We start from the raw sequence: 26,188 nt of genomic DNA on the forward strand, positions 1-26,188 counted from the left end.
AGGGACCCCAAACAGAGCTCCTTCAGGAAGTTTTGCTGGAAAGGAGAGCTGAGAAATGGAGATTGAGTTAGAGGAGAAATGGGATCAAGGGGAGGCTTCAAAGGCAGGTTGGATGTATCCAGTGTACGTGTTGATACGCTGATGGAAATGATCCAGAAGAGAGGAGACTGGCCATGCTAGAGAGAGGGGAGACACTTGCAGAAGCAAAGCCCCTGAAAAGGGCCGAGGGCATGGGACCTGCAGCATGGGGTCTGGGTTTTAGCAGAAGCAGGATGCTTCCTCCAGAGCACCGGGAAAGGAGGTAGCGGGGGAGTGGGCAGGCGCAGGCAGGTGGGTAGGTCTCATGGTGGTACCCAGAGACCCTGTCTTATTGATTTTGTTTTCCAGTGAAGGAAGCGAGAAGGTCTTCAGCTGAGGATGAAGGCAGGAGGGCTGAGGGTGGGCACTTGGCGGGGTAGAGTGACAACAGAAGATGTCTTATGGCTGATACCCTTCAGTGCTGGGCATGACAGGTGCTCAGTAAACCTTTGTGGACATAAAGCAGTGCGTGGGCTCTCCAGCTGGGGTATGCATAGAAGAGAGTACTGGGAGTGCTGTCAAAATGCAGATTCCTGGGTCCTTATCCAGGAAAGAGCCAAAAAAATCTGCATTTTTGACAAGAGTTCCAGAAGATTCTGATGCCACTGGTCAGCAGGTTGTAGCTTGAGAATCACTGAAAATAAAACGCGTAGGAACGATAACAAATGAAAAATATGTGAACATAGCCCTACAAATAGGAGGCACTGAGGATTTAATAAGACTCAGTTCTTCGCAACAGAACATACCTTAGGCATAATAAGATTTCCTATTTCACAAATAATTAAGGTGTTAGTTGTTTCTTGTTTTTAGAAAAAGATGAATGTTCTGTGCTCAAAAATAAACCAACAAAAACGAAAACAAAATCAACAATTAAATCAATGTACACTTTTCTTTCCAGGGGAGAGAGCAGAATGCGGTACAACCAGGTAAGAGCGGTGCATCTTGTTTCCTTCACCTGCTGCCTGAGTGGGCAGTGGGAGGAGGTGGGGGGAGCAGGACGACGGGGAGGTGGCGAGACAGTGCTGGAGCTCAGGGCAGCGGAGGAGTCTTAGAGGGGACAGTGTCCCCACGGGGGTGTGGTTGTGCTGAGAGGGAAGGCAAAGGTCTTTTGGCTGCTCTGCTGGTTCCAGCATTAGACTGGTGATGGGGAGGGAGCCTTTCAGAGCTGCTGTGGGAAGTGGGTGTCGTCCCTCGTTGCTATCCATCTGGTGGGAGGACGGGAAGGTAATATATATTGCAGAGTGGCTGAGGGCAACCAGGAGAAGCCAGAGGCTGTGGGGTAGCTGCCCACCTGTCTCCCCATCCGTTCTATGGCTGCTGAGCAAACCGCCGAGGCATGGGGCCCAGCCCGGGGTCCCAGTTTGCCAAGGCTCCGGGTTTGGCTGGAACCGCACACCACCGGGCATACGCATGCGCATATCCACACGAGCGCGCGCAGACGCCCGCTGCTGCCTGCCCTGGCTTCAGACCTCGCAGCACTGGGATGGCCTGATGGCAGAGCCCCTGGTGGGGGAAGTAATAGTGGGCAGCTTCTGCTTTCTCTCCAGCCCGCTCAACATTATCCTCTGGGCTTTTCCCTGAGCAGACCAGAACCAGTGAACACTTTGACTCAGCGGCTGATAGCTGAGAGGCTGGCTTCAGGACTGGACCTTTCCTCTACCTGTGGAGAGTTTAGGTCCATAAACAGCCCTGTCGCTGCCCGGGTTCCTTAGAGCCCATCCATTTCCGTGTTCCCAGCAATGCCCGTCCCACTGCCCAAGTTGAATTGAGCTGGTGGCCCAGAGGCCTGCGCTTTTCCATCACGTGGCCGTTGAGAGCTACTTCTGCCTCATTCTGGGCCCAGTGACCCAAAGACATCCTTTTCCCACAAGTTCTTCCCAGTGGCCCAGAATCCTGGAAAGCTGTCCTACTTGGCAAGAGGGAGGATGAACCCTTAACTCCCGCCTCATCTGGAAGGGAGTTGGCTGGGAAAAGGCTTGGAAAGCTCTGAGGTTTTCAGTTTGCTGGCCCAGGGTGGGGGAAGACTGAGGGCTCTCCAGAAGCTTAGCCTGTGCAGCTGTTCCTCTAGGCCCTGGCAGTCCCCGGACATTGGGAAGATTCATGATACCAGGCGAGGCCCTCCCAGCACATGGGTCAGCAGATGTGCAGGGTTACTTTCTAAGAACCTTTTAGAAACAAACTCCTATTTATTTATTTACTTACTTACTTATTGCAAGAGTGTTGTCATAGTCCCAAAACAACATTTTACACCAAAGTTTGCAAATAATGAAACAGATGGGGGGGATGAATTGAGCCATCCCTCACTTCCTCCTAATTCCTAAAACTCATGTGGGAGAAGATGATTCCAGCAGATTGTAGGAGAGATCTGTAATCAAACCCTTAGTGAGGTCCCAGGGTCTTCCTTAGAGAAATGTTGAGAGGTTTTTTTTTTTGTTGTTGTTGTTGTTTTTAAATAAAGTCCTCTGAGATGCTGTCTTCCACACCCTCTTTGACCTAGGGCCTGGGAAATCCAAGCTAGGATTACAGACCTCCCACTTAGATACACTGCACTAAGTTGCAAATCCAGCCATCTGCACTTTGGCCCTTGGCCAAGGTCAAAGGCAACTCTTAGTAAAGTAAAAGCTTCCTCTTACTTCCAAAAATCATTTTTAACTTATTGTGGAGTGCACTGCTAACTTGGAAGTGTTTTTAAAATTTATCTGAAATGCCCTGGGTGAGCTATTTCTATACTGTGGCCCTCTTTATCTGCCATAGTTTCCTGTCCAAGGTCAGTGTTGTTTTGGGTGATTATTTGAGCAGGTCCCCTCAGCCAAGTTGTTGCTGGCCTTGTATAGACAGACCAATTTTTGCACATGGGCTGTGACACATTGTATATTTTTTTCTCATACTTTAGAACATTATCTTAGAATAGCCCCAATTCATAATAACCCTGTAATTAGGCTGACCAGATGCAATAATGTGCTTGAAAGACATATGGTAAATGGCAAAGCCAGATGCAAATGTAAGGTTTGATATGGTTTTTCAAACCATTGACTGGCTTCCCTAACCTAGGCTGACTCGCTCCAAGTCTGGATTAGCAGTGAAATCACTCGAGATTTCTTGTCCAAACAGATGCAACCCCATGCACACCCTTGCACAGCTTCCAAGAGCCTGACCACCATTGAACTACAATATTGCTGCCATTTTGGATGTTGACACCCACATCTGTTGGGTTGTCTAGGGAAATAACCATCCTTCTGGTCACAGAATAATTTTGAGGCCAATTCCTATGTTACTAACGCGTGTTAATTTTTATCTTGGTTGAAAGGCAGAAAGGGGACATTGGTCTCTGGTTTCTCTTTCTTCCTCTCCGTGGCTTTCTCTGTTCCTGTTTTCCCTGCCTCTCTCTCTCTCTCTCTCTCTCTCTCTCTCTCTCTCTCTCTCTCTCTGTCTCTCTTTCCTTTGGCTCTGCAACTGAGCAGCAGAAGAGATGGAAGGCTTAGGCTGCCCCACTTTCCTTGGCTGAGCTGCCCCCCTGCTCCCCACTTTGTGCCCCACCCAGCACTTCAGTAAGTCGGTATCAATTTGGTGTCATGCAAAGTTGGGATAGCTACGTTTCCTTGTCAGAGATTCCGCTCACTGCCCAGAGCACCACACAAAAGAAAGAAATCCTGATGCGGTTCTAACAGTCCTTTGCTTTCTGGATTGGGCAGAAATTATGTAACTTCAAGGAAGAAAGAATCCTTAGGACTTATTTTAGGAAATAAATTTTAAAGGCACCCTAGATATTTTTGGTATTGGGTGTCCAACACCTGCATTAAGAGTCTGTACTCTTGCTGACCATGAGAGTTTAATAGATGATTTAATGCTATTGCTGAATGTTCTGTGATAAAATCAATTTCCCAATTTCCATAATCACACCAGAACCTGAAGTAGGAAGAGCTGAATTCTGTTCCTGTGACCTTGGGCAAGTTTCTTAATCTCTCCTGGGCTCGTTTACCTTATGTTTAAAGTAGGTTTAATAGTTCTTGCCTATCTCACAGGGTTGTCGTGAGGGTATCATGCAGTGTGAGATAAGGAAATGATGTGAGAACGTCCAAAAACAGAAACCCAAATCACCATGGAAACAAGGTGGTGCAGCTGCTACCCTCCAGTTATGATACGTAAAACCTATGGCCCTGTCACATTTTTGGCACTCTCTTTTGGCATTTGGAAATTCAAAAGCAGATCTGTTGTAAGAAATATCACTCTCACATAACCCACATCCTCAAAAAATAAGTAACTTATGAAAAAGAAATGACATGGACTTAGCTAACCAAATTGACGTAGATCCGAGATGAGCTCAAAATAATCTTGCCTGTTGTTTCTTTGCAAAATTTTGGTCTGTGCTGTTATTTTAGTTCCAGTGTTTGGGTGGCATGAGATTTGGATTCCACTGTGTCTTTGCCCATGCATGTCCTGGAGCTAGCAGCATTTGCTCAGTATTCAGACACCTAGAAGTTGATCCGAGTTCCCTAGATGGCGGGCCTGCTGAGGGAGACAGGCACCACAAGGCCAGTGAGCAAGGCAGCATGAGTCTTATCTCCTTGACTGGCTCCACGGCACATACGATTTCTTGCCCATGCACAGAAATCAGTCAAGGCTTGTGGGCCCAGGTCTGTGTTCATCACGCATGGACATTATCTGTATCAGGCTTGGTCCCCACTTGGTACCTCTCAAATTATGAACGAAGCCAGTTGAAAATGAACTGTGTCTCTTGGTTAGGGACTCTCCTCCTAACCTCAGAAAGTCCTTTGCCCTAGAAGGCTGGCAGCATTGAGTCAGGCCAACTTGGGTGGTGAAAGATGAGCAAATAAGCCAACACAGGTATATGCATGTGAGCACCTCTGCAAACTGGTCCAGTGTTTGTGGCTGTTTCGCTGTCGCTGGTGAACTGTGGTATGATCGCCCCTCCCTGTGGCCGAGATGGAGCACAGGGAATGGAGATCCTAAAGTCAAGCAAGACACTTTCAACCTGACCCCGCGGGTCCTCCGCTGGCAAGGGTTAATGGGATGGATGAGTCTTTGGCTGGAAATGAGAAAGTTCCCTAAGGCTCCATGACAGACCCTTTGGTAAAAATCTTGGGATTGGAGCCAAAGAGGCCTGGGTTTGGGGCCTAGCTCTGCCACCTCCCCCCTCTAGGCCTCAGTTTAGGCCTCTGTAAAATGGGACCATATGTGCAGGGTTGAGCCGACATTCAGTGTGATGATGGATTTGAAAACATTGTAACTGAAAGTGTACTTGACTAAAGGACAGGAGATAATCATCATCCTGGGTCCCCTGGGGACCCCAGAGAAGCTGCAGCCTCCCTCCTGGCATCAATTTCTTCACCTCTAAAATAAGAATAATAATCGACTGGCTCTTAGATCAACGGAATAAAGATTAGTCAAGTGCATTTGAAATGCAAGGAGGCATTAGGAAGATCAGTGCCCTGGTATGGTGGGAGTTGAGACTTGGTGATGCATTTAAGCCAAAATGATGAAAATTAACCCTTCCGATCATCTTTGAAAGTCTCTTGCTTTCTTGGGCTACAGATTACATCTCTCCCCTGATTCCCCCTCCATCTGGTCAGCTTTGCGGGATGACAGCCCTGATTGGAGTTTCAATGGTTTCCTGGACACGTGCTGTGCCCTCCTGTGATTTAGAATACATTTGTGTTACTCCTGCCTGCCACCGTGGGTAAATTAAGACCCGCTTAAACATCCAGAGGCCTTCAGATGGAGCATTGGACACCAGTGCGCTGGGGGTTCAGGCCTTCCATTTGCATTTTGTGTTCTCCTCCGGTCGTGGGTCGTAAGAGCGTTTTTCCCAGTTGTATGTTTACCTTGTTTGCTTTCTTGATTTCTTTTGTTCCGTTTTCCCCTAGGCCCCCCTGCCTTCCCCCTAAACCACAGAAAATGAGGAGACCTAGGCCTCTCTCAGTGTGTAGCCATAAACTATTTAACGGCTGTATGGAAGCGTTCATTAAGGTACTTGCTGGGGAGCCACAGAGTCCGCGAATGCACCCAATGTAATGGCAGCCTTTCTCCACCTCCTCCCCTGGCCAACGGCCCTGCCCCAACCTACCGACCTACCAACGACTGACGGACTGGAACTTTCAATCCGGGCCCTCGGCCAGGCCTTGTGGCAAGCTGGTCCTCCCGGCAGCCTGCTCTTAGCTTCAGTGAGGGCTTCTAATCAGAGCTGCTTTTGCCTCTGACCAGTTGCTCCTAAGTGCTTTCCCTTGATTCTCAGCCCTGGGGGAGGGTTGCAATCATGCTGGGACCCAGTAAAATCCAGGTGGCGCTGAATCCGTGCCAGACAGTGGTCCCTGTCAGCCCCACTTCACTGCTTCAGGAACTGCAGTCCTGACCAGCCTGAGGGACACTTAGAGAAACCCCCTCGCCTTGAGTCACACTCACATCTCCCAAGAGGAGACAGGTTGGAAACAATACAAAGAAAAGCCCTGTGAGTAACTGTGTTTTTATACAAGTGATTTTTTAAAGTTGAGAATATACCAGCAAAGGAACACAACACATACAATTTGTACGAGAGACAACCCTTCCACCTAATTTTGTTTCTTGTTAGGCAGTTTGGGAGAAGAGAAAAGAGCTGAGGTAGTCCCTTTAGAATTCCAGGTTAATCCTTTACACCTTAAACTAAAAAAAAAGCTTTTCACCTCAGTGAGTTTCTCTTCTTACTTCTTGGCTGCAAAGGGTGCAGGATCAAGCCATCCCAGATAGAACAGCTCAAGGCAAGTTAAGATGGTGATGGAGTTGAAAAGGGCAGCACGTGGGGGACATACTTGAGGAAGGGGAGATGCATTCTGAACATTACTTAGGGGAACAGCAGAAGATCCCTGACAGTTATTGGAAGCGTGCCCCATCTAACGAAGACCCTTTGCAGAAAATAAGAGTCAGGAGAAAAATAAAGGTTCTCGGGCCCTGCCGACACTTTTGGAGTGCTGAGGCTGCCCCTGCTCTGGCTGTCTATCCCCTGTCCTCATATAGGGCATGCACAGGACTTGCTGGGCAGGGAGGGTTGGCCTCAGGTGTGGGAGGGGGTAGGGAGGACCATTCTGGGTCCCTCTGCCTGTAAGCTGAGTTCTGGGGGACAGTGGGGGAAGGGAAAGGGGAAAAGGAGGGCACACGTTGGCACTGCCCGGGGGTGGGAAACAGCAGCAGCTGCTCTAGGATGCCTCAGAGGAGGGAGGTGTGGAGGACCCCAAAATAAGGGGTGCTACTGCGTGCATCAGGGAAGGGGTGCTGTTTGGAGGTGACTCCGAGTGAGCAGTTTGCCATCCAGAAGGTCATGGGAAGAGGGGCTGTCTCAAGAGCCCTTCCTTCATCCTCCCTCCTCGCTCCAACAAGACTTTCTTCTCGAAAAAGCCATACTCCAGAGCTGAGAGGGGACTGAGGCCCATTTGCTACTCTCTCTGCCCTCAAGGAGCTTGTCATGTTGCTCAGGAGGTTTTTGACAGAAGGCTGAACGCGGAAGATGATTCAGGATGAGCACTTGGTGACTGATTCCCCACGGAAATAAGTTCTGTGAGAGCTCAGAGCAGGAAGAACTGTGAGCAGTGGGGTCCGGGCGGCTTTGAAGGATGGGGCGGAACACAGCAGAGGGGAGGACGGAGGAGCCCCTGAGAGGAGGAACAGAATGAGCAAAGGCTCAGAGACACAGACACCTTTCAGAACATGCTCAGCTCTTTGGAAACAGGTGCTCTGTCAGGACGCTTGGAAGGAGCTCTTACCTGATGGCATTTGCAAGTTAGGTGTTCTGTTCAGTGAAACAGTCTCTGAATGGAGAGCTCCTACAAAAAATGCGTGACGATCGAGTGCCATGCACCAACCGCGGGATTGTCTGCCCCTTGGAGGTAGTCACCAGGAAGCCACATCCTTATTCTAAATATATAGCCATTGCTGCAGCTGGTCAGTCTTCCGAGAGCCTGCAGCAGGACCTTTGTCAGCGGTGCCAAAACTTTGTCTGAGAACGGACACCCCAGTCTTTGGAATGAAAAGCGCCAATCAGAGCCCGGCTTTGTAGCCCCTGGAGCCACAATATGGCAAGAGGCATAGGCCGCAGTGGGCGCTAGGGGACTGGCTCTGAAAAGAGCCCCCAGAGAGGGTCACCCCAGACCACTAGGCAGCAGCATGTTGCTGAAATAAGAACACAGCCTCCTCAGGGGACCGTTTGACTGAAAAAAGTATGTTTGTTGAGCGAATGCATTTCTTTATAGTCACGTGTGCTTGTACCGCACATCATCTGTGCAATTCCGCCAGCTCTTCTGCGCGCCCACTCTTAGCTCCCTGTGGGGACAGGCTGCAGCGGCGGGACCCCAACCTCAAGGATTGTTAACTCTCAGAAAATGAAAAGGCAGTGTGATGCATCCAGTCCTTCAACCTTTGGGAATGGAATTTAATTTCCTCTTATGATTCCCACGCTATCTGGAAGAAGATTCAGCGTGAACTAAGAATCCCCAGCTCTGAAATTATAAAGCTCTGAAAGGCTTTTCAATAAAATAACATCACAGAAACTCCATGATTATGAGGGTTTAGAGGGACAAGGAAGCATCCCCAAGAATGACGGATAAACGTAGTTGGAGTTACTTGTATAAATCTCTAGGACCTTACCTGAATGGATTCTTTTCAAAATGCTTGATTTTTTTCCCCCCTTCTCTCAGATAGAAGGAAACACAATTTATTATGATAAATTTTGAGGCCCAGGAGGTCTACCTTCGGGCTGAGGCAGTGGGAGTCCTTACCTTGTTTCAATAAAATGAGAATGATAATTACCCACCTCCTGAGTGTGTGAGGAGGATCAGATGAGTAACACCTGCCGGGTTCTAGAGCTCTGCCTGGCGCAGGGTAAACACCATGGAGATGTTAGCTGTTAGTGCTGCCTGGGCTTTCCGGAGAGTGCCCACGGGGCCCTGTCTGATCACCTGGCACTGCTGTCCTAGGTTCAGATAGGCGTAGTCGACATAGGAAAATTCTAGTTGCTGAGGTGCCAGGGGCTGGACAGGTGACGCCAGCAAGCAGGCGCACATGCTCCCGTTTCTCAGTCGGGATGAGACACAGCACGCACCCCAGAGCCTGACCCACTGCATGTGTGGGAAGAAAGAAGAGGCCATGCTCGCCTGCAAATGGGCGACTTCAGTGAAAGCAGAGCCTCTGGTTCTGCCCGCAAGATCACGAAGGCTCTCTGACTCCACTGCCCTCCCTCCTCCAGGCTTTGTCAGCTTTTGCGTTCCCTGAGGCTTTTTCAGTGCCAGGGTGAGGGTCCGTGGGCAGAAGGAAAGCAAAGCCAAGTGGGTACCCGGGACAAGCTGCCCCAGGTGTTTGGTAGGAAAGCACGGGCAGCGGTGTGGAATTTGGAACCAGATGGAATCCTGTTTGGTCCTATCCAGAGGGCACCTCATAAACACGGTCTTGGTTAACTAAGAGCTAAGAGCGAGGTTTCCTGAGCTGACTTGCAGGGCCAGTGTCACAGGAGACACCTGAGGGCGTGTGTCCCTCCTTTTCTGTGGGTGGCTGGGCTAACGTTAAAGAGTCTTAGGTGGGCTCTCACCATTGGTGAGTAAACAGCCCCCGTGTTGAGGAGAAGCTAGACTTGGGGTGGGGCAAGTGTTCAGTACACACCGTTCCTGCCCTTTGACAAGGACTGAAAGAGGCCCCTTTGCCCCCTGGCGTCCGAGGCAGCCACCCTGGAAGGCTGGCCGGGCAGGTCCGGAGCTCCACTGGGCCCACGGTTTGCCTGCCGTCTCCCCGGACCTCCGCTGGCTGCCATTGCATTTCGGCGTTCCCGGACTCTGAAGGAGCTGCTTGCTCTAACTGGTCTTATTACTTCTGCGTAATCTTTTCTTTTTCTTCTGCTCTGCTGCCTGTTTATTTTTTGTTATCAGAGGAAGAAGAAATGCTCGAACCAGGAACCAGGTATTTACTGGAAAGGTCCGTCAGCCCCATTCAACGGGATGGAACCTGTCTTTAGCCCTGACTAGTAGCACAGGGCTCGCCTTGCCTGTTGCCAATGAGTCCACTTTATTACCCTCTCCGTGACGGTAGTTAATCAAGGACAGAATTTGCAGGTGGGGTGTGGAGGACCCACAAAAGCATCCAAATCATGTTTTTTTTCTCTGTCCCTTTACATGAGCATATTACATATGCCTCATTGCTTTCCTCACCTTCTGAGGAAGCTAGTGCTTAACTTGGCCCCTTTTCAAAGAGAGTTTTTAAAAATTTTTTATGCTCTGTAAGTGGCCTGAAATAGCAGAGAGGTCAACCAGTCACGGAATCCGAAAGAAAATTATCCCGTGCCCAGCTCTCTGTGGTTGTGGGCCAGTCTAGGAAAATATAATTGAAAATACATTCACACCCCAGATGCATGTATTTAGAACTGCATCTTATTCAGCCTTTCTGACTAAGGTTGCCACTCAGTGATCAGTGGCTGACGTTAGCTGTTTCTAGAACTTTTCCTTTTAATGTGTTTACTGTTAAACAAATATCTGTCTGGATGTTTAGGTTGTTACGTTGTGAGTAGAATTGGTCTCCCCTCCTCCGAGCTCAAAAGGATCCCTGGGGCCAGCCTTGCTTCCCCCATGGTGTGTCCTTCTTAATTCTGGCAGCAGGTCCTACAGTACTAGGCAGAGGCCTTGATCCTGCCCTGAGCGCTGGGAGAACAGAGTTGAGATGGGGCTGAGGGCAGTGGGAGGCAGAGAAGTCTTCGAGGGCGGATTCCAGCCCCTCCAGGCGGTGGGCTCCCTCCCCTTCCCTGATGTGCCTATCAGGCCTCCTGAGCCCTGATTCCTTCCCAGATGAATAGGAAGACAGAGCATTTCTTTAAAATGATCACAGCTATGGCTTTTCTGCAATCACAGAAGACTTTCTATTTTAACTGTTTGTGGAGACTTTAGAATTAGTGTTTCCTTGCTTGTTTTCCTACTAATCTGATGGTACTAATTTTCTGGCTTGAGTTCATAATCTGTGTTTGCAGTGTCTTCTCTCTTGTAGTGGTTGCCAAGTCCAATACAACTCACAACTTTTTTTCTTAAGGATTCAGGACAAGCTATACCACTGGTCGTCGAGAGCTGCATCAGATACATCAATTTATACGGTAAGCTTGATCTCAGGGCAGTGTTTTCAGCTCTTTCCAGAACAGGTGCTAGGCTGTTCTCATAAGAAATGAGATTCAAATTCGTCTGGGAAGATTTCCTGTTGCTGCTCTGCTTCTGAGAGGGAAAACGTTCTATAGAACAGCTGCTATCTTGAGTGCTGTCTATTGAGCCTTGTGTGTCGGGGGGACTGAAGATGGTGGTGAGAAGACCCAGGAGCTAGGAGAACCGAGGACCAGGGAGGGCACGTGGGACAACCGTATTAGTTCCTTTTTTGCTCCCACTCGAGCCCAGAGCTCTGCACTTTGAGCGCTGAATGAGGTTGGTCAACCGATCAGTTAATCCTGCTAGACTGTGGTAAGCTCCATGGAGGAAATAGAGTGTCTGGGATTTGCCACATGGTGTCCCCAGCACTTAAACTGTGCCTCCATCTGTTCATTTATTCATCCTTCCAAAAATATATTTCCAGAGTGCATAGCAGGCACTGTTTTTGACAATGGCAGCATAGCCACAAACCAGACAGGTAGGATGCTGGCCCTAGGTAGCTTACATGACCAATTAGAAGGGCAAAGGAATGAACAGGCAGAGAGACAAATAATATAATTTCAGATAGTGATAATGCCAAGGAACTAATTAAAGGGGATAGAGAATGGCTAGAGGAGGGCAGGCCTGCTTTGGCTAAGGTTGTAAGGAGAGCCATCTCCGAGGGGGTGATATTTGAGTAGAAGAAGCCAGCCAGGTGGAGAGAATGGCAAGTGTCAAGGCCTAATATGGGAAAGAAGGCCAGCATAACTGGATGGGAATGAGCCAGGAGGATGGGGTAAGAGACACAGGTGGTAGAAATTCAGCACGAAAGAAATGAACAATGTTTATTGAGCACATACTATATGTACAAACCAAACTTTAACTAAAGCCTGCCTTTAAGGGTAAACACTTTCCTGAATTATAAAGTGGAGAGTTGTTTCATATAGAAAAACTGAATCTCAGGGAAAGGATCCCAGTCTTAATTCCCTTTTCAGATGAGGGAGGCCCTCTAATTCCTTCAATCTTATAGGTCACTGTTTTGTTGTTACTGCTGTGTCAGGTATCAAGGTCTCCTCTTTGTTAAGGCCTTGTAGAAACACATAAAAAATGAGATTGTCCTTCTGCAAAAGGTTAATGTCCCCCAAACTCCTTGATCCCAAGCCAGCATGCACTCTAGACTCTAGATTTTCTTGAAGGAAGACGTTGTCTGTGATGGGCGAGGGAATGGTTGAGGGAGTGGCATTAATCATTCTCATTCAGAGTCTCTGTGGCTGTTAAACTCCGATGGCATTTGTAAACTCAGGCCAAGCTACTTGGGACCAGTGCAACTGATGAATGCATTAGGCAGCATTCACTACCCAGTTATTTGATTGAACTGACCTGTGGGTTAAAGTGGAAGTCATTCACTGGTCCAGTGTTGATATAAACTTCTTGTTTCCTTCAAGCCCAAACAAGAGACCCTAGACATATGAAGCAGAATGTGACTGAGTATTTGGACCAGCTGAAGTTCATCGCAAAGGCTCCTTTGGGGCTTCTGCCAGGAGACAGTCACTGGGAATGACTCTGTTACAGAGGATGGTGGGAGAAAGAGGCAAGCAGTGGGGAGAGTCTTCCGTGTTCCCAGTGGTCTGATGAGCTCAAGGCATTTTCTCTTTCTTTTTTTGTTTGTTTATTTCTTTTAGGACTCCAGCAGCAAGGGATCTTCAGAGTGCCAGGATCCCAGGTTGAAGTCAATGACATCAAAAATTCCTTTGAGAGAGGTAGGTGTTGAGTGATCATCTCCAGCTTGTGTCCAGAGGAAGCCAGGTTGGGTGTTAACGCATGTCTTAGAGCCAGTGGTGCTGGGGCAGCTTGTATCAACATCTCTTCCCAACTTCACCTTCAGTGACTTCACCTTGGTAGCTCGAAATCAGCCAAGGTGGGAGTATTTACACCACAGAAATTGGCAAACACTAAGACCTTTGATCTTTTTCTTTTCGCCGCCAAAGAGCTAGCTGTTGAACATTTACCAGCACACATGGGTGACTTTCTCTGGTGGGCTCTACAGTGGTTGCTGGGAAAGAGGGTCTTGGAGTTATTGTGTGAATCTGTAAAGGCTGCTGTGTTTTAGAAAAGTTGGAAGAAGCTAGATAACATGGAGTGGCTTAGAATTGCCTAATTCTTTTTTATGCAGTGTTTTTGGCAAAGCTATTCTCCCCAACCCTTGGGGAGGTTACCTAGTTCCCACTTCGATATAAAAGCTTATCAGAAATGAAGTGGCCACCAGAATGTGGCTTATTTGGTTGAGCCTCCCTTGGTCTCAGGATCCCTGATGGGAACAGATGGCCAGTGTCAGTCTCCAAGCAAAGTAAGGACTTTCTAGGGTCAGGAGGAGCTCAATTCTTCTTAAACCTCTGCCTTTTTATACTAGGATATATCTTGCTGCTACAGTGAAACTGAGAGTCCGTGCATTTCCGTTCAAGGAAATATTTTCCAGCATCACACTCTCTGGTTGTTGAACAAAGCCCATCCCAGGGAGGAAAGAAGAGCCAGTGTGGGGGCATCCTAAGCGATATCTGCACCTCTAGTTTCACAGCGTTTGGAAGCATCCTGTCTCCGTAGTTACTCCTCAGCTCTGATTTCCTACATTTTTCTCTGAGTAGTTAGGTACTAAGTTTGGTCTGAGGACCCGGATCCCAAACCCATTTCCCCACAATACATCACATCCCAATTTACAAAGCACTTTCTTACCCATTCTTCTATGTAATCCTCCTAATAGCCTTAGAAGGTTATGGTTTGTCCTTGTTGGTTGTGCTCTGAGCAAGCCTCTCCCCGGGGCTCCAGCCCTAGACTTCTCCCGACTTATTGCCAGGCTTCCTGGAGGGGCTGCCTCCTGAGCAGACTCACCTTCGGTCACCCTATCCTCCCGCTTCCGTCCTGAGATCTAGCTCCAGGGCAGAGGAAGCAGTCTGTCAGCCCCAGGCAGTCACCACCATAGCCCCCCAGCACAGAGCTTTGCAGCGCTAGGCACTCTGGCTTGGAACTGGGTGTGGAGAGCAGGACTGGGCTGGATGTGGCTCTCAGTGGCCCATGAGGAGGGTCCTGGAGAGCTTAGGGTTTGGAGTCCACTCCAGGATCTTGGGTACTTAGAACCAGGGAGCCCCAGAATTGCCCTGCTCCAAGCTCCTACTTGCGCATTTATTCATCCTCTCAACAAGCCTGCATTGAGCCCTGCACTGCACTGGGTAATGGACTAGGGCCTGTCAATATGATAGGAACAACAGACAAGTCACTGCTAGCAGAGAACCGGTTTAGTAAACAGCACGGTCAGCGCAAGCATGGAGTAATCGCTGGGTAGCATGGGAGCCCCTAGCCCAGTTTGCGTGGAAGAGGGAGGAATAGCAAAGCCTCGAAAGGCTTCCTGGAAGAGGAAATGCCTAAGCTGAGGCTGGAAGAGTAAGAGTCAGGGGAAGCAGGGAAAGGGCATTCCAGACCAAGGGAACAGCATGTGCAAAGCCCACAAAGCAAGAGGTATCCTCCCCTCAGCATCCCTGATAGAAGTGTCATTCATCATTTCCCTGAGCTTCTCTTGGCAGTGACAGACAGCCCAGCCAGGGTTTGGTTTCTTTATTTCCCCCAATTCCTTAACACCCCTGCTGCCCTGTGTTCATTGTAAGTGAACAGAGCCATGGTCTGGACCCTTTGCTGGTTCCATCCTCCTGGGCTCACCCCATCAGAGAGAATTCCTTGTATGTCGTGAGTAAACTGCCTGGTGCCTCCGGCCCGGTGACCGCTCCCCGTTGTGTTTTCTTACTTGCCAGTGTCTTGTAAGTAAGTACCTTGCTGTACCAGGCAGCCAGGCCCAATCCCCACCCCAGCAGCGCTGCTTTCTTTCCTTCCTGAATGTGATTTCTAAGGTCAGCACCTTCTGTTACTTGCTCAGGTGCCTTGGAGGGGTATTTGTGCAAATTAGACTTCTCTGCTCCTTGGAGCAAAGAGATCACCTGACCCAAACCTCAGCTGCAAAAATTGTTTTCTGCTTTTTCGTTGCCTCATGTGTGCAGTTGGCCCCTCTCCCTCTCACCCCTGTTCCGGGATGAATCTCATTCTCTTGCCTGCTTCGTCCTTCGGCTCCACCGGAGCCTACACGGGAGCATGGCTTATTCTAAAAGAATAGTTCCTGGGATGTCTCTTTTAGAAAAACCCTTTTTGGCTTTTCTGGGCTGGCTGGTACCCAGATTTCACATGCATTACTTTCTGTTTCTTGACATTCACCACCCACCGGCCCTGGGTTTGGGTTCCTGACCTGGCTGACCCTCGGGGCACCTCCTCCCCCATCTCCTGAAACCGGCTTTTCTCTCCCTGGCTCGCTGCTGTGTTCTTCTCAGCCCCTGGCAGTGAGCGGCCCGGGCCTACTCCTCACGGCCCACCTGCTCTAACTGGTGATGGAACTTTCTCTCCAAACCAGTACATTGTGTGTTTTTCCTTTCTTCCTTTTATTTTAAAAATTTTAAACCCTCTAATCCCTGCAGGGTGCCTGTCCTTTGCCACTTGTTCAAACAGACATGGGTCTTTTCTTCCTCAGCCCCTTTTTTTCTCTCTTTGGGTGAAGCTCTTGCCTACACTCCGTGCAGAAGGCTGTTGAAAGGAGCACGGACCTCTTTTTGTTAAGCTTCTGAAAAATTACATGTTAGAAATCCATTTTTGACTTATTATTCCTAAACACACTTTCCTTCTCCTCTGACATGAGTCAACCAGGGTTTTAGTTGGGATTATGATTTTTTTTTTTTTTTTGCGGTACGCGGGCCTCTCACTGTTATGGCCCCTCCCGTTGCGGAGCACAGGCTCCGGATGCGCAGGCTCAGCGGCCATGGCTCACGGGCCCAGCCGCTCCGCGGCATGTGGGATCTTCCCAGACCGGGGCACGAACCTGTGTCCCCTGCATCGGCAGGTGGACTCTCAACCACTGCGCCACCAGGGAAGCCCAAGGGATTATGATTTTTTAAATTATATTTTGCTGTCAATAAATCTCAAACTCAGCACTCAAGTTTTGAGATCGTCCTGTAATCTTCTGGCAAAATGAAGGAGAAAACATCATGGAAAAGCAGGAATCAGCAGCTGTGCTGTGGAGAGAGCTGTGGTTTGCTGTTGTCTCCCAGGCTAGCTTTTTGCCTCTCTGTTTTCCCCACAAACCAATCCCCTGTCCTCTTGGTATGTAAAAGGTGAGAGAGCTGCCTGTGTTCTCTCCTCGTGTGGAAGGGTGGCTGGAAAGGGAGTCAATGGTCCTTTCACTGTGCTCACATCAACATAGGGTTTGGATTTGGGGCTGAAATCATGGCATGTAGGATCTGACACATTCTACACTCTGGATGTGGCCCTTCTCAGATCTGTTTCCTACCCCAGGAAGAGGGGTGTGAGCGGGAGACACAGGGAGGGGTTGTCACGTTGTGGAGCCTCGGGATGGGGCTGGGAGGATCCTGGCCGCAGAGACCTGCCCTGGAGAGACCACCTGTGGGCTTCCTGCCATGCCCCCATCCAGCAGCACGTTCCCCTAGAGCTGTGAGCACACACGGTGTGTTCACTCTGCCCTGGGTGTAGCCTGCCTTCAGCCCTTAGGGAATGCTGGGGCGACCTGGCTGGGAGCAGGCTGCAGGCAGGGCTGTTTGGTAATAATTCTGCCTCCCTCCCCGGGAAACTAGCTAGCAAAATAGGAACTAGCTTTCTCTTGGACTGGCCTGGAATTTTAGCTCTAATTCTCCTCCTGGAGGAAGCCATCATTCACATACACCATCCTGCTCATCTTGAACTCTGGAATTCCATTCATTTCTAAGCCAAAATTGGCAACCCTTGCAGAGAGCCGAAGGCCTGGGCTAGGAGGAAGGATTGTTTGGATGGCTCCTTTTATGGACGAAGTGCCTTCTGGGAGGAAGAGCAAGAATGGATGGTGTGTGTGTGTGTGTGTGTGTGTGTGTGTGTGTGGTCAGTAAGTTAACCAGACTTAACAAGGAGAGCTTATATGGAGGAAGTAAAATCCTTGTGCTTTTGGATCATGAGACCACAAGAGTAACATGTGATGCACTAGGGGAACAGCTTAATACAGCGCAGTTTTCAAACTCTTACGGTCCTTCAGAGGGGCTTCAAGGGCTGCTACTGGGATAAGGAGGGAAGATGAGAAGGTAGGGATGGCACCTTTCTCTAAATTCAACTAAGGCAGCTTTGCTCATCCATGGGAACTTTTTTCTTGAAAAAAAAAAAAAGTTGAGATTCTACTGTAAAGGAAGGAGGGAGAGAGGGAGGGAAGGAAGGAAGATGATAGATGATAGATAGATAGATAGATAGGCATGCAGGCAGACAGGCAGCAGATAGAATTGAAAACCACAGGTAGAAGAAGGAATATCTCCCAGGCATTACGAGACCTGGGAGCTGCTGGTGTCTGTTTTTGACTGCATGAGCAAGTTGTTTCTTTTGTTGGGGCCTCAGCTTTCTTGCAGGTGAGAGGTGTGGAGCTGGGACCATGCCTCCCTTGGTGCCATGCAGTGCTGTTTTGTGGATTAAGAGAGATCACATATGCCAGTGTGCTTCTCACTTGAAAAGTGCTATATCAGTATAGGCAATATATATATATATATTTTTTTTTAATGTTTTCTCTCTTCCTTCCTCATGAGAAAGTCTTGTGGGGGAAGCATTTTCCTTTTTTTTTTTTTTTCCAGTTTTTAAATTTTTAAATTTGTTTCAAAGTTAAACCCAAGACACATTGACTTCATAGGAAATCCACTGAGAAATGATTTTCTAGGCTGAACACTTGTTTCCCTCTAGTGTCCCCCAACAGAGCATGTACATGTTATTTACTTTCATTTTATAATCACTGCTGTCCCACCACTATACCAAGATCACCTAAACTGTGTGTGTGGTATTCTGAATATTCTTACTGATACCCTAAGTTCACTAACTGCAAAAGATTTTCTGGGATAACCTGTCACTTGAATTCTTTGGCTACTTTTGAAGATAAAGTCCAAAGAACTCTTAAATGATTCTCCTTTGGGGAAGATGGTATTTTATAGGCATTAGCAGCTGGCACCTGGGGCTGTACTGATCCCATCTGGCATCACTGGGAGGCAACGTGTAAAACCAAAGAATCATTTGATGCAACAGGCAACTAAGTGACTCAAAACTGAAGGTTAAATTTAAAGAAGAAACTAATTTAGAGAAAAAAAGGTAATCCTAGAGGAACTCATTCTAAGCAATCAGTCATTATGCCTGTGTGTGTGTGTGTGTGTGTGTGTGTGTGTGTGTGTGTGTGTGTGTAAGGCAAAACCAGATTGATTCAGTGCAGGCTGGTGGGTCCCAGATGATTGCTTAGAATGAGTTTTCCGGAGACAGTGATCTGAGGGAACAGAATCTGGCAAGTGGCCAGTACCAGTAAAGAGCAGCCATGAATCGCTGGGGACATTTACATTCAACCCCTGTGGGGAAGCATTTTCATCTCCTCCTATGGGAACATCTGGGAGGTTGACCTGTGGAACACAATGCATGGGCTGCCACACACAGTCGTTCAGGCTGGGCAATGCACAAGAGTACTCAGCCACGAGGACAGGAATGTGCTGAACTCTGGCTCATGCCCTGGAAGCCACAAGCCCTGGTTCAGGAAGTGTGTGTGGGGGGTGTCTTTCTCTAATTTGCACTAAAGCATGTTGGGGCCAGCAGAGGCCCTGGCAGTGACACACATTCTCTTCCCACAGAGGCATAGTATAGAGATCCAAGTATGAATTTGCAGTTCTGCTCTTTTTTTTTTTTTGCGGTACACGGGCCTCTCACTGCTGTGGCCTCTCCCGTCGCGGAGCACAGGTTCCGGACGCGCAGGCTCAGCGGCCATGGCTCACGGGCCCAGCCGCTCCGCAGCATGTGGGATCTTCCCGGCACGGAGCACGGGGCACGAACCCGCGTCCCCTGCATCGGCAGGCGGACTCTCAACCACTGCGCCACCAGGGAAGCCCGCAGTTCTGCTCTTCATTGCTTACCAGACTTAGATTGCTCTGGGCTGTTCTGGCAGGAGGAGGAGGAGAAGCCCACTGAGCAGACCTCTCTCAGCACCTTCAGGGAGGTGTCAGGTTGCTGCCTGCTTCCTTTCACGTCCCCCGTGGAAATCCTGGTGGTGAACTAGCTCAGCAACCCCCATTAAACTGAAAAGTGCTGCTCTCCTGAGATATTTTCCCCTGTGCAATTGGCAAAAATTTAAAAGACATTCCATGGGCAGGGCTATGGAAAAGCAGCCTTCCCCTATGTTGCTGGGAGGAGGAGAAAATGGTGCCGCCCCACCAGAGGAGAATTTGGCTTTATCTGATGAAACTACACGTTTGTTTGCCCTTTGACCCAGTAATCCCACTTCTAGGAACCTACCACAGAGACACACCTCTATGAATAAGAAACACAGGTACAAGGTTATTTGTTGTGGCAGTATTCGTAACAGCAAAAGATGGGAATGTCAATCCATAGGAGACTGGTTGACTACATTATGGTCTATCCATGAAATAGAGTCGTTTGCGGCCATAAAAAAAAAAAATGAGGAAGATCTGTATGAACTGACAAGGAGGGATTTCTAGGATTTACTGTTTAGAGAAGAAACAAGTATATGTAGTAGCAGAGTGTGCTACTTCCATTTTATGTAAGAAATGAGGGAAGGTAAAAAAATTGTATATATGTATTTGCTTATTTTTGCAGAAAGAAAGATTAGCAGGACAAACCAGAGACTAATGAAAATGGTTAAATGTAAGGTGTAGGGAGAGAAGAATAAGAATAGGGCTTCTCTGCAAGCAACTTTTTATCTCGTTAGGACTCCTGGAACATGTGGATGCTTTATATTTTCAAAATTGCATACTTTTAAAAAAAGCATTTCTAAAAAAATTAAATCCCTAAAATTGAATATAAATAGAAACAAATAAGCTGTATATCAGACTGACAACCATACAGAGAGTAACTTTTCAACATGTGCTCTGGTCATACGCTTTTTTAAAAGCTCTACTGAATTACATACCATAAGGCTCATCCATTTTTTAAAGTATATATTTTAGTAGTTTCTAGTATATTTATAGATTTGTACATCATCACCATAATCTAATTTCAGAAAATTCTCACCATCCCTAAAAGGAACCCTGTACCCATTTATAGTCACTCCCTATACCGCTTACACCCCAGCCCCCATCCCTAGGCAACCACTAATCTACTTTCTGTCTTCTGATCATATGTCTTTAGTGGGATACATTCTGAGGGCCTAAAAAACAAAAAAAGCCCTGCAAATAAACGTTAATTTTTATGTAGTAGGTTTATTGCTAGTGGTGATATGGTTATTAAAAATCTGAAACTAGGGCTTCCCTGGTGGTGCAGTGGGTGAGGGTCTGCCTGCCGATGCAGGGGACATGGGTTCGTGCCCCGGTCCGGGAGGATCCCACATGCCGCAGAGCGGCTGGGCCCATGAGCCATGGCTGCTGAGCCTGCACGTCCGGAGCCTGTGCTCCGCAACGGGAGAGGACACGTGTACCGCAAAAAAAAAACAAAAACAAAAACAAAAAAATCTGAAACTATTTTATGTATATTGTAGGATAAGGCAGATACATTAAAATATCAATTATAAATACTATTCAGAACAAGATTTTCACTGTGAGAAAAATGAAATGAAAATACAAAATAAATGAAGGTAAAGAAAACATTGTACCTTAAACATGAATTAGAAATATCAGTGTGAACTTGTGAAAAAAAAATGTATATTCTAGCTCTATGTACTGAAAGAGCCGAGATGTTCTTTATGACACTCCTGTAGCAATGAGCACACCTAGAACCTAGATCTTGGTTTCTAAATACCATGCCCTGCAAAAAGCAAACAAAGCTCCTTAGAGAAGTTTTTTATTCCAGGTCTAGGTCAAGGAAAGTACCAGGTGATTCAGGGACATCTTTTATGCCAGAAAGCAATTAAGTGCTCAATAGAGGTCGCATCAAAGGACATAAGAAAGGACTCCCCCTGGCCAAATCTGGGGACAATCTGAGCACCCCAATGAATAGTGATGTAGCGGGTTATAACACTTTAATTAAAAATTATAAAAACAAGCCCATAAAATGTTTTTTAAAAAATAGGAGGGTGGAGGGAAAAAGCTCTTCTTTAGGGAAGAATGCCACCTAATAATTGTAGATGGAATGACAGAAAATCACCATTTTGTTAGAACCGCAGGGTAATAATTGATTTGGGCAAAAGTTATCATTGGATGCTCAAAGCACTGGGTAAAATATGTTAAGCATGATGACATGCACACAGATCACTTATTGTTTACAAAAATATTTTATATTTTACACTTGTTATTACAAAGGAGAAAATATACCTTTACAGTGTAGAGATCCAGAGGCCACCACCTTAACCCAGTGATCAAGCATTACCCACATAGTATTCTTGGCCACAATATTTAACCTGACTCTAATCATGAGGAAGCAATCAGACAGATCCTGAACGTGAGGAATTCTACAAGGCAGTTGGCCTGGACTCTTCAATAAAAGTCAATATTATGAAAAACAAACTAACAATAAAAAATGTTGGGGTCTGTTTTGCATTCAAAAGACTAACGAAGCATAACAACTGAATGAATTGTGTGAACGCTGATTAGATCTTAGCGTTTGAAAAATTCTATGAAAGACGTGGGACAATGGGGAATGTTTGGGTAAAGTCTGTGACACGGTGTTTTGGAACTCTTGTTAATTTTCTTAGGTGTAATACACGGTTATGTAGGGGAATAGCCTTATGCTGAGGGGAATGTGTTGAAGTATTTAGCAGTGATGTGTTGTAATGTCTACAAAACACTCTCAAATAATTGAGCAGTATTAAATATAAGTAGAGAAAGGGAGGGAGAGCAAATATGGCAAGATGAGTGTAAGTGCAGGGTGACGGATGTTCATTATTTTAATTCTACAGCGTTGTTAGAGATTGGAGCAGTTTCAGAATCCGCTGCAGGGAGCACTCTAAGCATGCTGTATGGCGGAGGCTGTCACATCCGTCCTCCAGTTCAGGCTGGGCCAGGTCACCTCTTCCGCCATCTGCACACACCCTGCCCCTTTACCGAGCTGAATCGTCATCTCCTGTTTCCCCTTAGGTGAAGACCCGCTTGTGGATGATCAAAATGAACGAGATATCAATTCAGTCGCTGGCGTTCTAAAACTGTATTTCCGAGGACTGGAAAACCCACTCTTTCCTAAGGAAAGGTTTCAAGATTTGATATCTACTATTAGTAAGTATTTCCCAGGTGGAATGATCAATTTCTTGACCAATCTTTATTGAAGCTGCACTCCAGGCTCATCGCTGCAGGGGAGGGGTGCCTTGAAAGAAGCCATATGACTCTTGTCTTCATGGAACTTAAAACCTAGTTGTGGAAATAACAAGATGGTTTATAATAGAAGGACTCATGGGCATGGTACACCTCTGGGTATAGGAGGAGCTCAGAAGAGAAGAGGCAGAGGGAGCCTTGGTTTCTCAGATCACAGCTGAGGGAGAATGATGTGAGTAGAGTCTTTGGGGAGGAGTGGACTCAGGGATCCTAGGAAGGGTTGGGGACACACAGATCAATGGGACCAGCAGGAGGGTGTCCCAGCCAGTACATGGTGTAAGATGCTGGAAGGGTCCGATGGAGCAAGAAAGGGAAGGCCTTGAATGCCTTGCAAGGATTCCAGAGCTTTTCCCCTTGGGTTACAGGGAGTCATGGAAGGTTTGGGAGTCAGGTCAGCAATATGGCAAACAGGGAAATGATGAAAATAAGTTGATTGTGGGCTTCCTCTGACATCACTAGCCATGAGAGTCCTTCTTGACTAGTATTTCTGTGGATAAAGGCAGGAGCCCAATCTAGGGGCTGAAGTAAAGGCACCTTGACTGTAAGATGCCAAAATCCACGGCAATCTTTTGGGAGTATTTTTTTAAATAAACTTTTAATTTTAGAATATTAGAATGTTAGTATTTTGGAATAAACTCTTTTTTTTAAAAAATAAACTCTTTGAGTTACAGAAAAGTTGCCCCACACCCCGTTTCACTAGGGATGCTTCTCACAATGTTCTGAGGGATATTTGCAGCCAGGGAAGTGCCCCAGGAGGTGACAAGAGCCTAGGGAGGCTTGAACCCTCTTATTTGTCTTGTGTGAAAGGCGCTTCCTCCACTCTTCTGCCCCCCACTACTTCCTGCTCATCTTTCCTGATCCACTTCAGGCTCCAGACCACCTCTCAGAAATCCCAGGCCACAGAAGCCCATCCCTATCTGAGCCCCGTGTCACCTGCTCAGCCAGTATTTCCAGAAGCTCCAATAGACCAGTTCCTGAGCGGACAAGGTGTTTGGCCCCTGGTACAAGGTCATGGCATTGTGTACCTTGAATAACAGTGTGAGAGGAAAAGTCCCTCCTCACTTCCCTCCCAAAGCCTTGGTTACATCAAGGAGTGACAGCCCCTCTGCCCCCAACGTACAAGTCAATCTCCCTGCTAAACAGAGAGAGCAGGGCCCCAGTCTCAGAAATTTTTGTATAAAACAATGTCTACCTATAATTTGGTAGCATTGTTTTGCTTTCATTGTATCTCTTTTTATGTTACATTCTAATTATGGCAAGTGATCCTGGTTTCTCCTTTACAGAGTGAGGTATGGTCTCCTTTTTTTTTTTTTCTTTTGCGGTACGTGGGCCTCTCACTGCTGTGGCCTCTCCCGTTGTGGAGCACAGGCTCCGGATGCACAGGCTCAGCGGCCATGGCTCACGGGCCCAGCCGCTCCGCGGCATGTGGGATCTTCCCGGACCGGGGCACGAACCCGTGTCCCCTGAGTCGGCAGGTGGACTCCCAACCACTGTGCCACCAGGGAAGCCCAAGGTCTCCTTTTTTAAAGAAATGTATTTAAGAAAACAGTAACAATAAACAGTAGTGGAGGTGGTCTAGGGCAGTGTGACTGAGGCCGAGGACACGGAGGGGCCTGTATGGGGGGCAGTGGACTCGATATGTGTGCCAGAGCCTTCCACTCTGTGTGGAGGCCTTGGTGAGGGGCCAGACCTTGAAGGTAGGCTGGAGCATGCCAGGTGAAGAAGAGAGATCACCAGTGTGTGCAAAGACCTGGAGCAGGAGAGCCTTTGTGTGTTTGGGTGGAGGGGTGGGGGGTGGCTAAGGTGGCCTGGCACAGTTCTTCTGTGGGGCACTACTGGCACTTCGGGTAGAGCAGTGCCTTGTTGTGTGTCCCACATATTCAGGACCCTTAGCACCTTGGCCCCTGGATCCCAAATGCCAGTGGCACCCTCCAGTCACTGCAACAATCCCAGAGAATGCCCCACATATTTGTAAGTGCCCCAGAGGTGCACGCCCACTTCATCTGAGAAACCTGGCTCTCAATCATCTTCAGATACTTGGAGAAGGGGTGGCAGCTGGGAGATGAAGCAGGCAAGGGTGGTTGAAGCTGCATCATGAAGGGCCTTGGATACAGAGGAGAAAGGGGAAAGCTGTGTTTTAAAAGGAACATGCTGACAGGATCTGGAGGCTGGAGAGAGGAGGGGCTGAGTGAGAAAAACATGTTTTTCTCTGAAAAAGAAACTGACATGGGTTTATGCATCAGCCCTGCAGATAATCATTGGAGCTTTGGTAGCTCATTCTTAGCCTGAGCTTTCTCTCTCTACAGAGAAAAGCCCACAAAGCACTTTTTTCTCCTTACCAAGCCCAATTTGCTGCCCCCAACTCTGGCCTGACTGATTAAATGTCTGTATCTCTAGGGTTGACCTGAAAATGGGGGTCAGAGACAAGAGCCCAGGAATCACCAGGCTCTTTGACCAATATACAGCTCAGGAGGTGGTTATTTATTCAGTGCTCATTTCCTGAGCACCTACTCTGTGCCAGGCCTGTGCTGCAGCTGGTGTTTTTAAAGAGTCTAATAAAACCTGGTCCCTGCCTGTGTTCATCAGGACTCATAGGCTACAGGTGACAGAAACTCAGCTTACACTGACTTAACCCGTAAAAGGGAATGTAGTGGCTCATATATCTGAAAAGTTAAGGCCCAGCTGGACTCAGACCTTACACGACATCTTCAGGAATCTGTCCCCTCCAGCTCTGTGGCGACTGCACTCCCAGACACCATCTTCTTTCCTGGGAGCCCCCAGCTGCTCCTCTACCCATTTTCAAGAGGGAACTTCTCTCTAGGTTTCTCCAGCTGAGTCCCAAGGATCGACCCTGATTTGTTCTGATTAGGCCATGGACCCCTTCCTGGGCCCAGCCCTGTGGCTAGGGGAATTTGATGCTCTGATTGGCTAGGCCAGGGTCACATTTCCATCCCTGGAACTGAGAGTAAAACTGCCTCCCCCTGGGCTTCCCTGGTGGTGCAGTGGTTAAGAATCTGCCTGCCAATGCAGGGGACACGGTTTGATCACTGGTCTGGGAAGATCCCGGATGCCGCGGAGCAACTAAGCCCGTGCACCACAACTACTGAGCCCATGTGCCACAACTACTGAAGTCCGCGTGCCTAGAGCCCGTGCTCCACAACAAGAGAAGCCACCGCAATGAGAAGCCCGCACACCACAACCAAGAGTAGCCCCTGCTTGCCGCAACTAGAGAAAGCCCATGTGCAGCAACGAAGACCCAACACAGCCAACAATAAATAAATAAATTAATTAATTAAAACAAAACAAAAAACCTGCCTCCCCCTGAACCACATGGGCTGATCTCACAGGTGGGACTCACAAATGTCAGCTACTTGGCTCTCTGCTGATGAAAGGCGCCCTGAAAAGTCCCTTTATGTTACAGAACTGGAGAACCCAGCTGAGAGGGTGCACCAGATCCAACAAATCCTCATCACCCTTCCCCGCGTGGTCATCGTGGTCATGAGATACCTCTTCGCCTTCCTCAACCAGTGAGTTGCCAAGCCAAGGGGGGGACCCCCTCTTTGACTCAGCCCTGGCCTCCTTTGGGAGGGGGTGTCCTGAGGTTTGTAGGTACAACTGTTCCTAGAACATGGGACCCTC

At 48.0% G+C, this 26,188-nt stretch overlaps 1 protein-coding gene across 2 annotated transcripts in view; it reads left to right on the top strand.

Moving 5' to 3' along the window:
• SRGAP3 (SLIT-ROBO Rho GTPase activating protein 3) overlaps window positions 1–26,188 on the top strand; it is a 254,066-nt gene that overhangs the window by 197,458 nt on the left and 30,420 nt on the right. Inside the window, exons 11-16 of one of the 2 annotated variants that reach the window (XM_065886366.1) lie at window positions 977–1,004; window positions 5,964–6,066; window positions 11,128–11,188; window positions 12,893–12,970; window positions 22,319–22,453; window positions 25,971–26,076. In XM_065886366.1, the coding sequence (XP_065742438.1) occupies window positions 977–1,004; window positions 5,964–6,066; window positions 11,128–11,188; window positions 12,893–12,970; window positions 22,319–22,453; window positions 25,971–26,076 (511 nt within the window). Of the gene's footprint in view, window positions 1–976; window positions 1,005–5,963; window positions 6,067–9,980; window positions 10,012–11,127; window positions 11,189–12,892; window positions 12,971–22,318; window positions 22,454–25,970; window positions 26,077–26,188 lie in introns of both variants that reach the window. The other variant, XM_065886367.1, reaches the window with a different exon arrangement.

The sequence above is a fragment of the Phocoena phocoena genome, chromosome 10, assembly GCF_963924675.1.
Source record: "Phocoena phocoena chromosome 10, mPhoPho1.1, whole genome shotgun sequence".
Taxonomy (NCBI): domain Eukaryota; kingdom Metazoa; phylum Chordata; class Mammalia; order Artiodactyla; family Phocoenidae; genus Phocoena; species Phocoena phocoena.